Below are 15,027 nucleotides of genomic sequence, written 5' to 3' on the forward strand. Positions count from 1 at the left end.
TTTATATCAAAAAATATAAGGAAAAAATCAGCTTAAATTCAGTGTTTAACATAATTAACATCTTCACTAGCTTCCTGTTCTGTAATTACTGAAGTGTACACAGTAGTGTTGAACTATGATGTTAGTGGAGAAGAGTAATGTGACTACAGAAATGCGTTCCTCAAGTACTGACTCTGTTTCCCAGGTTGCACTGTGGGGGTGAAGAAGTCTCCTGACAGGGATCAAAGAGCCACATCATTATAAATAAACCATGAGCTGTGTACAAGGAGCACACAATTAAATAACGCATCATCGCACTCTTTCATCACACTCTTGGAGAGACTTAAAGGAAGGAAAGCAAAAGTAGAAAGAAGAACAGATAGCTACTGTCATTGATCCACACCTCTTATTTAAACTTTTATTTTGACAAAACAGAGTTGGTTGTTTACCAGGAAGCTTTACTGAAGAAAATTGAAGATTTTTCTTTATGAAAATTTGTAAATTTTGGCTATCAAGAAAAAAATAAAACAAATCAACTTGTACTCGTTTGTGAATCTCAAATATTTTTCGGAGAGAGTTCGGGGATGGAGCTGAGGTGTTATTGTTTTATTACATTGACAGCAAAAACATGTTAATGTTTGATGTTTTAGAAAAAGTCAAAAAGCACTATAATTAAGTTGACTAAATATGCTCAAATATAGTTTGGCTTAAGTGGCAAGCAAACCTGCACTCACTGTAATAACTGAAGTGTCAAGATTAGAAATTAAGGTAACAACTTTTTTGGTTTTCTTTTTGTTTCAGCCATGATTAAATGAGAGTTAATCACTGTAACTGCTCTGTTGTTTCTTTTATATCTTGTTTCTACTTCTTGCATCATACTGCTAGAGAACCCTTTTAACTGAACATCATGCTCATGTCTTTTCTGTCAAATTTTATCATTTTGTCCAGAGTTTGGTTAATTTCCGTGTCTTATCACTGATCCTTCACACATGTTCAAAAAAATAAGGGCAGGACAGCTTTTGGCAAACACTTTTGTTGAAAATATTTGCTGTGCTTTTACGGATTTCCAATGCTATGATGTTTAGTTCTAGGGGTAAATCTTAAAACAAAATCTTCTCACGTTTTCAGTGTCTGCTGGAGTACAGATGTTGTTCATACTGATTTTACAGCAAGAAAAGAAGAAGGTATAAAATCAGGAGGGTACATTGATGTTTGAAAATTTGTGGGTTACTGAAAGCAGCTTCACATTTGGAGTATTTGTTTTGCATAGAAAGATGTGTAAGTGGTACCACACCAAAGCAACAGGGAAACATTTATTTGAATTTTCTAACTTTATGGTATATTACATCATCTACCCATTATATAAGCAGCAAAAAACTTATCTCAAGTTGAAATAAAAAATGGTTGGGCTCAGAGTATTCAGGAACTTCAGGACTGCTTGGCCATGAACTTGGACCCCACTTTCTCCAATCTGATCGTTTCCCCAGCCTTTAAGTTTCGTGGAGAATGACAGTAGTGGCCTCTACTTTTCCCCTCCATAATATTAAGCTAAGGTACGACTAGAAGTGGGCTAAAATAGCCATTAAAGACTTGTTAGTAAATAGATTGAAAGACACACGGTAAACAAATAAATAACCCTGATTAAAAATAAGGTCCCGTTCAGTTATGAGGTTACACATTGACTTGAAAGCATTGGCACATGATTGTTTAGACTTCTTCAGATGAAGTCAGACAAGACTCTTGAAACTGTTTCTTTAGAAAATTAGTGTACATCCATGGTATTTTTGGTCTTGCACATTTGTAAAAATGCTTATGCCTTGTTGAGAAAAAACTCCATTAATTATGTTGACATATCAAAACTTCTTGGTTTGCCCATTCACCTCCTACATCTGTTGGTGAGAGTGCTTGAATCTTGGCACTATGACCAGCATGCACGGCTCTTCTCCATCATGTTTTCAGATGAAGTTATTCCCTCCATTGCTGATGAGCTTCCCTTTCTTCTTGAGTCTCTTCAGCAGACAGGAGGCAATACCAAGAGCCCCACCCTTCAAAAAGCGAACAAAGTTGTCTCCAACAAGTGGGCCCATGGCAAACAGACCTGGCTCCTTGGTACACTCAAAAGTGTAGGGATGGATGTCAATGGGGTTCTGCTTGCAACTGATTGGTTTTGTTGGATCCTGACCGAGGTACTGCCCATGCCCCTTCAAGAAAAACAAGTTTGGGTTGGTCCCAATCAGCACCAGAGCCATGGAGATCTTGAATGCTTTGAGGGAGTTGTTCCCCTGAAGCAAACACTTCATGTCGGACTGGAAAGACACCACACAGTGTTCAGGGAAACTGGTATAGTCGGGGAACAGGTCAACACTGGAATTACCTGCCATGTTACCTGCGGCAAGCTGGGGCTTTGGGCACATCTTGGCACATACTGAAGAGGCAATACTCTTGGGTCTGTTAGAAGCAGAGGAGGGGGGCACATTAGTGTAGGTCTGAGAGCACATCATGTTATAGACTTTGTGGTACTCGGGGTACAGGGTTTTGGGCAGCTGCTTGAAGATGAGGTCCGGGTCGTCTATGCTCTTACGAAAGACATGCAGCACTCTGATGTTGCTGTTACAAGCGCACAAAACTGCATCTGCAGCACTTAAACCGGCACCCACGACTAGAACTGGATCGGACGTTATATCTAGTTTTCTCCTGCTTACAGCCAAACCCAGGTCTGAGATACTGTGGAATACAAACGGTAGGTCCTCCCCCTCTACACCTAATCGGACTGGCGAATCACTTGCACCAGTGGCCAGAACTACATTCTCTGCAAACAGTGAGAAGGGGACATGAGTGTCGTTCTGCAACTGTTGGTATCCTCTCACTTCCCAGAGCACTCCTTTGTTTAGACACTCGACTCCTTTTTCCTCAAAGCCTTCATTGCCTCCATCACCCACCCCTCCATCTCCTTGATGAGTGTGCCCATTTTCAAGATCTGCATCTTCATGCCCTCGGGAAAGTTTCTGGACAGAGGTTACATAGGTGTTGTCTACAAAATTCTTTTGGAGGCCCTTTAGCTTCACATAGTTACGGTAATAGGAGGAGATCTCCTCTGGGGTAGCTCTGTCGCTGGTTACATCCCTGCAGAATAAAAAGAGAAGATGAGAATGTGTGAAATACAAAATTCAACTCAGATTTGTCAACACTGTCATCTCTTAGCACCTGCGTTTCCCATTGGTCAAGTCTCTGTAGTTTACCCCTGGTAGCTCCATCCATATGCCAAGACTGATAGTCAGCATGGATCCTTGCATTGCCTACAGAGGGGTGGGAAACACAATGTCAGAGAAGGCCAAAGAAAGATTGAATATTAGAATACATGGATTCTGTGTGGGTTGTAGCTTACATGCCAAGCACCTCCGGGTGTTGCCCTCCCTAGCACTAAATGGGAGATGTGCTGCTGCTTTTCCCTCCTCCACTGAAGGACAGGGGGAAACTCGTAGCCAAAGTCAGCATTGGGGTGAAGAAGGGTGTCAAAAAGGACAGCCACTGGGTTCCCTGATCTCCCCTCGAGACCTTCGCTCAAATATTCGAGATCCTGTAAAAGAAAGTCCTTATGATGACACAACATAGGGGCAGTGATCAAGTGCATATGACAGGAAATAGTCTTTACCTGTTCAGTTATGGGTAGGTGCTTGGTCTCCTGTAGTTTCCTGTAGAGTATAGGGTTTGGGTGGACAGTTGTCGTGTCTAGGTAGGGTTTGTATCCACTTAGAAGGTAAGACAGACAAATTCCTGATGGTCCATTGCCTAAAAATCAGGGGAAGTGAAATGTATTACAAAAGAGCATTATTTGATGAAGTCAACTCAACAGATGCTGGCACAGGAAGAAGTGAAGGGATCAAGGTTTACCTATGATGACCACAGGGACAGTGGGTGGGTGCTCTTGCGGCACAATGATCTCTTCCAGCAGAGGCATGGCTGCAGCCTTGGCCAGAGCCGGCACTAAGGAAGAATGATGGAGACATGAGCAAAGTTCTAGACACTTCTGTAGCCATCCATTGGATATTAAAGTAAACGCAGAGGCCCATTTGTGCTTTGTCCTTCCGCTGCTTTCATGTTTCTGGGTCAGATTATTTGAACAGGTTCAGACTGGCTTGCTCTCTTTGTGTCTGACAATGTTGTTGTTGTCCCATGTTAGCTTAGATCCTGTCTCCATCCACCATCATCAGCTGACTCAAACACACACTGAACAGGGAGAGAAAAAAAACCTTTATCCATCCTGTTATTGTGCTTCCACACATAGCCATGACCCTCCCTGTCTGTCTGGGGCTTCACACACGTGGAAACACCCCGCCACAACATAACATACCCCATGCTTTTTTTCTTTGCCGTCCTGCCAACGTCCACACACCCCCTGCCCTATCAAACATGGCCTGCGGCGGAGCTAGCCTGTGTTAACCCCAATGTCGCTACCCAAACAAAAGGGAGTTCTAATCAGATTTATGTAGGCTTGGGTCTGTTGTGAAGCGTTGCCGTTGAGCATGTGTAGCGCGTGTTTGTGTGTTATGCGACAGTGCCTTTGTGTGCCCGCTGGGCAGCAAATCCCCCCAGATCACTCCTCCGAGTGGGCCCTAATCCCACTGGGCCTGTTTATGTCTTTACCGCCCCTTTCAACGGCAGCAGGGTGAGAATGTGGTCCTGGCATGCTGACAGACCAAACCATGAGAGCTCCTCCTCCTCTCATACCAACTAGAACCACACTCACTTTTACAGACAGTCCCGCCAAAACATTACCCACCAGCCACAGCAAGCAGTGCCCACTGCCCGTTTCATAACCACTACACTGCTCACGCTGCTTTTGTCTTGCATCCCAAATCTCTGGCTCACTTCCCTTAAAACTCCCATGTCGCCCTGCTGCTAATATAGTCTGCCTCATTTTACGTTCACTCTTCCCTCCCTCCCACCCTGTCTCCCCCTCTGTCTGTGTGTCTGTAGGCTAACTGGTTGTCTTTGGTGGCCGGCTTGTTTACCCTTTTCAATGAAAGCACTGGGATTCCACACATTGCCTGCCCTGTTTGGAAAACAGCATGTCCCACGTTGGCAAGCAGATACTGGTATTTCCATACCGCAGATCATTTGACAACCCTTACTGTTTACAGTAAAAATGTTATTTTTGTTGTCATTTTATTTGACAAGCTTTTAATCTAAAGTAAGGTCTCTACTGGCAACTTAGCCCACCAACAAGATGAAGGAATGATCCAACTAACAAAGTCTCCTATAACACCTCAGAAGGTTAAATTTAGACTCACAAAAAAATCACAGACTAAATATTACTTTTACTAAAAAGACTTTAACAACAAAACAGTGATTGTTAGGGATTAAAAAGCAGGTCTCATTGGCTGATCTCAAGACTTTAATGGAAAAAACTATTTCTGACTGTACATGTTCTGTCTGATCATATCAATGATGTCGCAAATTTTTTGTTTAATTTTGCTTATCTTAATGTACTATAATTATGAATCTTATATTGTGTTTTGTATCACCTCTCCTGACAAGGACACTCTTGAAAAATACATTTTTTAGGTTAAATCAAAAAATTAGATTATACAGTGGTATGAAATGTATCCTAAAATGGTATGGTTATCAAGCACACTTCTTCCAGTTCTCATTATTGACATTGTTCAACATCTTATACTTTACTGCAGTTGCGTCATAGTGATGTGTCGTTCGTGAACGAGCTGGTTTAAAAAGCCAGCTCTTTTAAGTGTACGATGGGATTCAGATCCCATTTGAGAGCCATTTTTTTTGTTGTTATCTGATAGACTACCATAGACATTACACGTTCTAAGGACTAATGCTTGATGGTGTAACATTAATATTATATAGCGAGGGCTCATCAAGGCACTTTGGAAAGACTGGATATTTTAGAAAATAACTGCATATGATTTACATTAAGTAAAAATTAAGCACAAATACAAGCATAAATATCCATCATATGTCACATGATTGCAAAATTTGGCTGATCTAATGAAGCCAAAATGATGCAATACAAATATTTGTTGCATTATTTGCACGTCTTACTCAATTATACAAAGTTATATTTTAACTAAACACAATTCAAAGTAAAAACCATGTCATTGCAAATCAACCAGCCTGCTTTACCTGACATAAATGTGACATCAATACAAATGTAGAGTTGTTGCTTTAAATTATTGATGATTTGTTGTACTGTCCTCCCGGTCTTATGTGTGTGGAGAGGACTGACTCTTTCTCTAGAACATGGTGTACTTAGAATGTATGTTAAATTAAAGACAATATTCAGGGTTGTCTTACAATGACAACATGACCTGATCTAAAAGCCTAAGTCTTGTTTTCTTGGAAACTATGCTTGGAAAATATTACTAAGGATTTCTAATTTTTCAGACTTATTTTAACTCTGGTTGAAAATGTGCTTTTGGCCTTCACCTGCAGCCCCAACTATGCAACTTAAGCTAATTTCCACAGATGCGCTTCCATGCCTGTAACAAAATTAGCTTAACTTTAGCACTTTGACGTGGAGGCTGCTGCCTCGTAAGCTAGTAAAGGAGCTGAATGATGTAGCAGTCTGTTTCCTCCTCATCATCCTCATGGTCCCACATGCTCAAACCTCCCACTTCCACTCCTCTGACTCCGAGCAGTGGAGTCTTTGCATCCACTAAAGGCACAAGGAGCACATGCGACAGCGGCTGTGTCACCATCACCATTGCATAATTTAGGTCAAACACTCACTCACGGGCATACGCAACACTCATCCAAGATCAGGGTCTCTTACCTACCGCTTTGTGATGTGTCTGCCTGTCTCCTAGTCGCGTCCTCTTATCACGACCCACGGCGGCGTTTCTGGCCGTATAAATAGGCAGACATCAGTGGGAGGACCTATGCAACTGTCCGGGGTCTTGCATGAGATAATAAGCCAACCTCTCTCTCTCGTCATCACTCTCACACTTACCTCTGAGCTGTTACATCCACACAGACCTGGTTTATTCAGGTCTGATCTGCCTGTAACCGTCGATCTATGCCGTATCTTGATGCAAGTGTATGAAAGAGAGAGAGAGGGAGAAACCGGGTCCTGCGTGCGCTTTTGTCGTCACATGCGCATCTCACTGCACCGGCAGGCGTGAGGAAGAGAGCCGGAAGACCCGAGCATCTCTGAGCATCCTCACTGCGCCGCCGACTCTTCTGCTCCTGGAGTGGGCTCAGAGTCTACATTTTAGTATGATGGAGATTCACTGGCTGTATAACCAGGACAACCCAAATGTTGCTCAAGGCACCGTCCTGTGCTACCATATGGAAACAAACTGCAAAGGCTCATGTAATCTGTTTCAGATTATGTATCAGTGCTTGACAACATTAACAGCATTTTTTGTGGTAGTTCACAGAAACCTCAGGCACAGGGATCAAAGCAGAAAATAACCAAGGGGGCGGGACTAGAAAGTCCAAAAAAGGAGGTGGTTCATCTTCTGGAGAGCAAAATGTGCTGACAAATGACAATACTGCCTTTGCTTTGCACAAAGCTTTAGCTTGATGCTACAACAAGGGGTCCTATTAGAAGGGAAAGAGAAAAGCTTTTGGGGGCCCAGTCTAGTCGGCGGCCCATGGAGGTCTTTTTTTTTTAACATATATTTAACAAGCACAAATTGACATAGTAAACAAGTGTTACACACTCTATTGATTTGTCTTAAGCTTCTCCATCATTCAAGTGATGAATAGGAAAGTCTTATTTATTTGTTTTGTGTAGTTTTCATAGTAGTAAGGAAAAAGTAGAATACATTTTCAAACTTATGTATCATTTCATTCATGACTTAGTTATATATTAACCAACACACAAACACTTTAGCAGGTAAACAGAACATTATTTTGGATACCATAATTACATTATTTTACTTCCCATGCAAACAAGATAACTTCACACATAAAAATAAATAAATAAAAAAATACATTATTCTAAATTATTACCCCCCCCCCCATGCTAATAGTCAGTTGTGTCTCCGTTTTGTTAGATAACAGCCTGCAGTTGTTTGCTGTAGTTTTCAGCAAGTCTCAGACGCATCTGAGGAATCCTAGCCAATTCTTATTTTGCCAAGCTCTTCCAGATTTGATGGTCTTCTGGCATGGACCTTGGTTTTCAGTTTATCCCTGCAGATTTTCAATGGAATTCAAGTCAGGGCTTTGTGCAAGCCAGTCACTGATGTTTACTTTAGTCTTTTGAAGGCAGTTCTTCTTTGGGTTGTTGTCGTGTTGAAAGACAAAGCAACGACCCAAACGTAGTTTTGCTGCTGACTGTCTGAGGTTTTCTTTCTTTCTTTACATATCCTACTTCATGATTCCTTCCCCCTTTATGAGATTTCCAGTACCAGCACCCCCACAGCAAAATACACCCACAACCTTGTTTCACCATGGAAACAGTGTTCTTTGAGTTTTATATCTCTACCTTCTTTCTCCAAACATGAACAGTGTCTCTAAGGCCAAAGAGCTCTAGTTTGGGCTCATAGGACATAACTCCAGTATACATACTCTTTCTCCAGGTGTCCTTAGCATATGTCACTCTGGCTTGAAAGTGTCTCTTCTGTTGAAGTGGAGTTTTTCTAGGTCTAAACCTTTCAGTCCATTCCTGTACGTTGGCAGTTGTTCTGGGGTCTTTAGACACCTCTCTCACTAGTTTTCTTTCCAGAGTCTTAGAAGTATTTTTGTTGTGTGAAATAATTTTGTTTCTGTGTGCAAAGTTAAGTAATGTAATTATCTAAGTAAAATTGGGATGATTGGAAAAACTGTGTAAAAAAATTCTTGCTCTCTGTTTGTAATACTTGGGAAATACTTTACTTTCATAAGGTTCTAATAATTTTGTCCTCATCTGCAGTTAAAAAAAAAAAGCCTATTAGCTTAAGATAAAATGCAAATTATCTGGGAAATAACATCAAAGTAGTGATGGTCTAATACTTTATTTTCAAGGGCACCTCATTGTTTTATTTCAAATAAATCAATCTCTGCCTTTTAAAACACCAAAAGTCAAAGGAGTGACTGCAGCATTCAGCATGGCTTCATGTTTTTGTCCTGATTGGAAAAGCACGTTCTTAGCGGTTACAAGCCGCTGTCACTCACACCCTCGTAGTCCCGCCTCTTCCGGTACTTCATCCATGCACATGGGAAACAGCTGCTAGCTTAGCAAATAGTATCGAAAGTGGCACTAAACACCGCCAAAGATGGTCCGGTTGTGTAGTATCTGCTTTCGAAAGGTAAATATTTCACCAATGTCATGTAAGTTTTTCTGACAATGCCCCCTTACTGATGAGTGTAATGGTGAAATTGGTTTATAAGCTAACTGTTAGCCAGCTGCTAGTCAAGCACTGAGCTTACAGTCAAAACATTGGCATATGTGACTGGATTTATAAATATTTAACATTTGAAACGATTTCGTCATACTGCCATAGCATGCATGAGGATTTTAACACTATATACTGCTGTACGTTTATACATTTATGTCGCAAGCATTTGCTTTAAAACATGATTACCATTTGAAAGCGTAAAAATTACACTTTGGTTTGATATAACTATACGAATTATGTCTGTTGTCATCTGTGATAAAAAATATTGACTGAAAAACTGTCCGTTAAGATAATGAGTGCTTAAAGCAGCATTATTAACATCCCGTTAAGTCAGTTAGAATAAGCTATAATAATAATATATGTAGGCCTATTGTATAGGGAAAATGTATTTCTTTATTAATTGCCAATAATCACCATGCCTATTCTATGATGTTTCATTTGCTTATATTTTTTTTGTCTTGTATTTCTTTTATTCTGACAGATTTGTCTATTCTATGGCCCTTTTAACCTTTTTCTGTTAGATTCAATTAATCCTTTTTTCTTCTGAGGTATCCCCAGATATGAGCAAGGATTTTTACTTCCCCCCACTCTCTTTCCCTTTCTTTCTTCATACGCATCTGTACACATGTACATACTTTTGTGTTGGCCTTGTTGGAGGCCTTTTTTGTTGATTTTTTTTAATTTTGTCTGAACTACATTTAATTGTCAGTATTGATATTCGTATTGGGTAAAATTATATAAAAATGTTGGCATATTGAATATCTTCAAAAATTCAGTATCATATTCCCTACTTAGTGGTTTCTAGTGAGGGACAGTGAGGTCACCTCACTTGTTTTTAAGTCTTATTGTAACACTATGTACTGTAGTCTTTAGGTAGTGGTTTAATGTTATTACTCAGTCGTCTTTGTTCTGCAGTATGGAAACTTTGTGGATAACCTGCGTCTCTACGTCCGAGGAGGCAGTGGTGGAATGGGTCTTCCTCGTCTTGGCGGACAGGGAGGGGACGGGGGAAATGTTTGGGTGGTGGCTTCACAGAACATGACACTGAAGAGGATCAAGGACAAATATCCTCACAAAAGATTCATAGGTGGAACCGGAGCCAACAGCAGGTTTGTTCCTGCAAAACAACCTTAAGTTTTGAGCAGTAATATTTTATCATCCTGTGACTATTGACAGTGATGTCTATATTTTATATATACCAAGATGGTGGGACCATCTTCAAGACATGTTTTGACATATGCTAATGTGCTTTATTCAAAGTGTGCGAGCACTGAAAGGACAGAAAGGGAAGGACGAGGAGATCTGTGCGCCTGTCGGCATCACAGTCACCACGGACGTTGGCAAAATAATCGGTATGTCCAAGATCTTTCCTAATAACGTGGCCCCCTTTTTTTCTTTAAAGGTAGTTTTACTTAAATACAAAGGATGCATGTGATGATGTGTGATTATAGATAAAGCACATCAATTCTGTTATCAGTGATCAAATCAGGGTTTAATAGTAAACAGATGTGAAAGAAAATCTGGTGATTATGTTTTTCTGCAAACCTTCAAGGTGAACTGAATGCTGATGGTGATCGTCTTTTGGTTGCCAAAGGAGGGAATGGAGGCTCTTTTCACTCTGGGTTTGAGCCCAGTAAGGGTCAGGTCAAGCACATACGGCTAGACCTCAAACTGATTGCAGATTTGGGCCTTGTTGGGTGAGAGCAAACATACACATACATGTTTTAGGTTCAACTGTGATTAAAAGCTGCACAGATTCTGATTTTCTTTTGTTTCTTCAACGTCAGATTCCCAAATGCAGGAAAGTCCTCTCTCCTGACAGCAGTGTCTAACGCCACTCCTCAGATTGCCAGCTATGCTTGTGAGTATATCTTGATACTCACAACACAGATGTACTTAGTGCAGTGTGCTTTGTTATTTTGTATTAGAGGCCTTACTCAAATCTTTGCCATTCCACAGTCACAACTTTGAAACCTGAGATTGGAAAACTAATGTACAAAGATTACAAGCAGGTAAAGGATGCACACAAATGTGCTTTACTTAAATGTCCAGTACGTAATAACTTTTTTGATCGGTCTCCTTTTTTATAGAGTCTTGTTCTCATACGTTTTTCCTCTTGTTAGATTTCTGTTGCTGATCTCCCAGGTCTGATTGAGGGAGCTCACATAAACAAAGGCATGGGCCACAAGTTCTTAAAACATGTAGAGAGAACCAAGCAGCTGCTGTTTGTGGTATGTTGTTAAGATGACACCCTCATATAAAGTCATGGACGAAAGTATTGGCACCCCTGGAATTTTTCCAGAAAATACACCATTTCTCTGGGAGAAATGGTGTATTTTCTGGAAAAATTCCAGGGTGCCAATACTTTCGTCCATGACTGTATATTTTAGACAAACATTTTGATGTACGTGTGAATGTTGGCTGAGTAAACAGGTGAAAAATGTAAGACAATGGAGTTTGATTTTGTTTTGCTTTATGGGGCACAGGTTGATGTTTCTGGTTTCCAGTTGGCAAGTAAAACACCATTTAGGTCGGCCTTTGAAGCAGTTCAACTTCTCACTAAGGTCAGACTCAAATTATAAGACTCTTCATTGCTATATATATTACATGGCCTTAAAGATTTGGTGGTCTAAAAGTCACTTTAATATTCCTGCCATTGTTTTCATGGACTTGACTCCTTACAGTAATATCTCATTTGCCTTCTCCATCTTCTTCTTCCTCCCAATCTCCCCTTTGTGTCAAGGAGTTGGAGATGTACAAAGAGGAGCTTGTATCAAAGCCTGCTTTACTAGTGGTGAATAAAATGGACCTGCCTAATGCTGAAGAGAAACTGGTTGAACTGAAGGAGCAACTACAAAACCCAGATGGTATTTTTGTTAAATTTTATCCATTAATAGTTTTGAGGTTTATTCCATTAATCATGTGAAATGAGTTATACATGTATTGGTAGATGTCTCTTTTTCACCGAAAGATCTCTATACTGCATTGACTCTGAGAGTACAGTCCATTACACATTCATGTAGTCAGTGCAAAAAAAGAGAAAACAGTATGACCAACTGAAGCCCCATGGAGTGCATATAGAAAAAATACTATAAAATGATAAAAATCAATACAGATATGATATGTTAGTTGTTTCAGAAGAAAAATACAAATACTTGAACTAAAAAAACACAAATACACGTCACAGATGTCCCTCAATGAATCAAAACGGTCCTATAGTAATCACTATTACAGTCCCTATTAAAAATATTCATCCTCTTGGATGTTTTACCCTTTTATTGATTTTATAAATCAATCATGATCAATATAATTTGGCTTTTTTGACAAAAAATATAAAAAAACCCTCTTAAATGTTAAAGTAAATTAACAGATTTCAACAAGGTAGTTTCAATTAAATAAGAATATGTAATATAAAATAAGGGTCAGCATAAATATTTACCACCTTCAATTCAGTATTTAGTAGATGCACCTTTGGCTGCAATCACAGCACTGAGTCTGTGTGGATAGGTCTCAGTGCACACCTGGACACTACAGTTTTACTCCATTCTTCTTTGCAAAAGCTCTGCTCAAGCTCTGTCAGATTGCACAAGGGTTGGGTGTGAACAGCCCTTTTCATGTCCAGCCACAAATTCTATACTAGATCGAAGTCTCGGCTTTGACTCAGCAACTCCAGAAGTTTCACCTTGTTGTACATCCCGCCAAAAAGCGCCATTTTAGCCTCATCAGACGAAAGAACTTTCTTCTGCTTGACCATGGAGTCTTCCACATGCCTTCTGGCAAACTCTAGGAGAGATTTAATCTGAGATTTCTTCTACAGTGGCTTTCTCTTTGTCACTCTCTCATAAAGCTTTTGACTGGCGAAGAACCCGGGCAAAAGTTGTTGTACACAGAGTCTCTCCCTCTCAGCTGCTGAAGCTTGTAACTCCTTCAGAGTAGTCATGGGTGTCTTGGTGGCCTTTCTCAGTTGTCTCCTTCTTCCACAGTCATTCAGTTTGTGAAGACGGCTTGTTCTAGGCAGATTTGCACATGTCATATTCCTTTGATGGCTTGATAATAGATTTAACTGAACTCTAGGGGATATTCAGTTTCTTGGACCTTTTGTCTGAGTTGCTTTGAGTGTTCTTTTGTCTTCATGGTGTAATGGTAGCAAGGAATACTGATTAAACAGTGGCTCGACCTTCCAGACATGGGTGTCTTTATACTGTAATTACTTGAGACACATTTAGTGCACATAGGTGATCCTCATTTCACTAACCGTGAGACGACTGGCACCAATTAGTTGGATCTCCATTGAATAAAGTCAGTCACTTTAAGAGGGTGAATATTTATGCAGTCTCTTATTTTACACTACATATTTTACTTAATTGGCATTAGTTCTTTAGAAATCTGTCTTCACTTTTGTTCCTTTGATTTTTTTGTTTTTGTTTTGTTTTGTTTTGTTTTTTTCCAAAAAAAACCTATATTGACAATGATTGTTTATGAAGTCAATTAACGGGTAAAACATCCAAGGGGATGAATAATTTCTTTAGGCACTGAATGTTTGATGCAGTGCTAAAGTCTCTTGTTATAACATACAGCAAGCTGATTTTGTGAGTCATCTATTGTGGCCTCCATATATTTCACCGAATATGATCATGAGGATTGGAAATGTTATGTTACTTTTTTTTTTTTTTTTTTTTTTTTACACAATACCACCATGTGTAAAGCAGGCATGAAAAGTTAACAAACATATGCAAATAACTGAAATGTTAGAGAATCACATTAACTGATTAAAATCAAATACGAAGAATCACATTCACTGTAGCTGCTTTTATCGTGTTAACAGGAAAATAGAAAATGACAAACTTTTTTAAAAGTATTTTTAATATTTATTCTTTCCCTCTTGCAGAGTTTTCCAATCGGTTGCCCGATGACATGAAACCAAAGAACTTTCTGAGTTTCCAACACGTAGTTCCTGTTTCAGCCCTCACTGGTTTGGGTATTGAACATTTAAAAAGTTGTATAAGAGAATCCATTGATGAAGGTGCGGAAACAGAATCCAGAGCCATCCATCAAGAAAGACTGCAGGCCCTGAGGCACCGCTCATAGGGGTGTATGTGACCAACCTGTCAACTGGTCATTAAAAAAATGGCTGACTGAAATGGCAGATAAACATTTTCACTGATGAGGCACCTGTGATGACCGACACTGTGTGGTATCAGTGCCGACCTGTTGGTGGCAGTAATACAGAGACATATTTTATTGACCTGCATGTTACAGCCTCAGCACCCAAAGTTATGAGGCCTCACATGGTCAGCCAAACTTCAGACAGCTGTTTCTTTGGTCAGTTTTTCTTCAAAACCTCTGCTTAAAGGATCCATCTCCTTAATTCGTTGTAAATTCATTCAAAGACTTAACTGTTATGTAACAGCAGGGGCAGCATCAGCTTGAAAAGAAGATGAATAAAATTACAAAGAATGTACCTGGCACTCTTGGAATGAAAGTGTATTTTTTTTAACAACTTATTATTTTACGTTTTGATTTTTGTGCTAGTGTGTTGATTAAATTATCTATTTTCAGTGATGTATCTGATTGCATTTGTCTGTTTTTGCCAATCTCAGTGCTCTCTTGTTTTGAAATAGATGCAAAATATCAAGGATTATCCTTAAAAACACTGTTGACTCACACAAAAGCAACATAGAACACTGAGTTTCCCCCAGTAAGC

At 39.8% G+C, this 15,027-nt stretch overlaps 2 protein-coding genes across 3 annotated transcripts; one reads left to right on the forward strand and one right to left on the reverse strand.

Moving 5' to 3' along the window:
• Window positions 1-665: 665 nt before the first annotated feature.
• On the reverse strand, window positions 666-7,073 carry osgin2 (oxidative stress induced growth inhibitor family member 2). Of its 2 annotated transcripts, XM_041793551.1 has the most exons (7): window positions 6,950-7,073; window positions 6,777-6,840; window positions 3,871-3,963; window positions 3,632-3,768; window positions 3,365-3,556; window positions 3,184-3,275; window positions 666-3,102 (listed from the first exon to the last, which is right to left on the reverse strand). In XM_041793551.1, the coding sequence occupies exons 3-7, from the start codon at window positions 3,935-3,937 to the stop codon at window positions 1,935-1,937; spliced, it is 1,656 nt and encodes a 551-aa protein (XP_041649485.1). In that variant the 5' UTR covers window positions 3,938-3,963; window positions 6,777-6,840; window positions 6,950-7,073; the 3' UTR covers window positions 666-1,934. The 2 variants fall into 2 exon arrangements, with proteins under 2 accessions (XP_041649485.1, XP_041649484.1); XM_041793550.1 differs by having other exon boundaries at window positions 6,773-6,963.
• Window positions 7,074-9,117: 2,044 nt separating this feature from the next.
• Window positions 9,118-14,889, forward strand: gtpbp10 (GTP-binding protein 10 (putative)). The gene is made up of 10 exons (XM_041793760.1): window positions 9,118-9,233; window positions 10,239-10,432; window positions 10,584-10,675; window positions 10,876-11,020; window positions 11,111-11,184; window positions 11,283-11,335; window positions 11,447-11,554; window positions 11,810-11,887; window positions 12,067-12,190; window positions 14,212-14,889. Exons 1-10 carry the CDS (start codon window positions 9,201-9,203, stop codon window positions 14,409-14,411), a joined length of 1,101 nt encoding a protein of 366 aa, XP_041649694.1. The 5' UTR covers window positions 9,118-9,200; the 3' UTR covers window positions 14,412-14,889.
• Window positions 14,890-15,027: the final 138 nt, after the last annotated feature.

The sequence above is a fragment of the Cheilinus undulatus genome, linkage group 8 (genome assembly GCF_018320785.1).
Source record: "Cheilinus undulatus linkage group 8, ASM1832078v1, whole genome shotgun sequence".
In the NCBI taxonomy this organism is placed as follows: Eukaryota; Metazoa; Chordata; class Actinopteri; order Labriformes; family Labridae; genus Cheilinus; species Cheilinus undulatus.

Bases quoted from the DNA above. Each gene is read 5' to 3' on its own strand.
- osgin2 (XM_041793551.1), bottom strand. From the start codon at position 3,937: ATGCCTCTGCTGGAAGAGATCATTGTGCCGCAAGAGCACCCACCCACT. The intron at 3,769-3,870 runs GTAAACCTTGAT...CCTGATTTTTAG, and splicing joins TGTCCCTGTGGTCATCATAG to GCAATGGACCATCAGGAATT. The intron at 3,103-3,183 runs GTGCTAAGAGAT...TTTATTCTGCAG, and splicing joins TTGACCAATGGGAAACGCAG to GGATGTAACCAGCGACAGAG.
- gtpbp10 (XM_041793760.1), top strand. From the start codon at position 9,201: ATGGTCCGGTTGTGTAGTATCTGCTTTCGAAAG. The intron at 11,021-11,110 runs GTGAGAGCAAAC...CTTCAACGTCAG, and splicing joins GCAGATTTGGGCCTTGTTGG to ATTCCCAAATGCAGGAAAGT. The intron at 11,336-11,446 runs GTAAAGGATGCA...TCCTCTTGTTAG, and splicing joins TGTACAAAGATTACAAGCAG to ATTTCTGTTGCTGATCTCCC.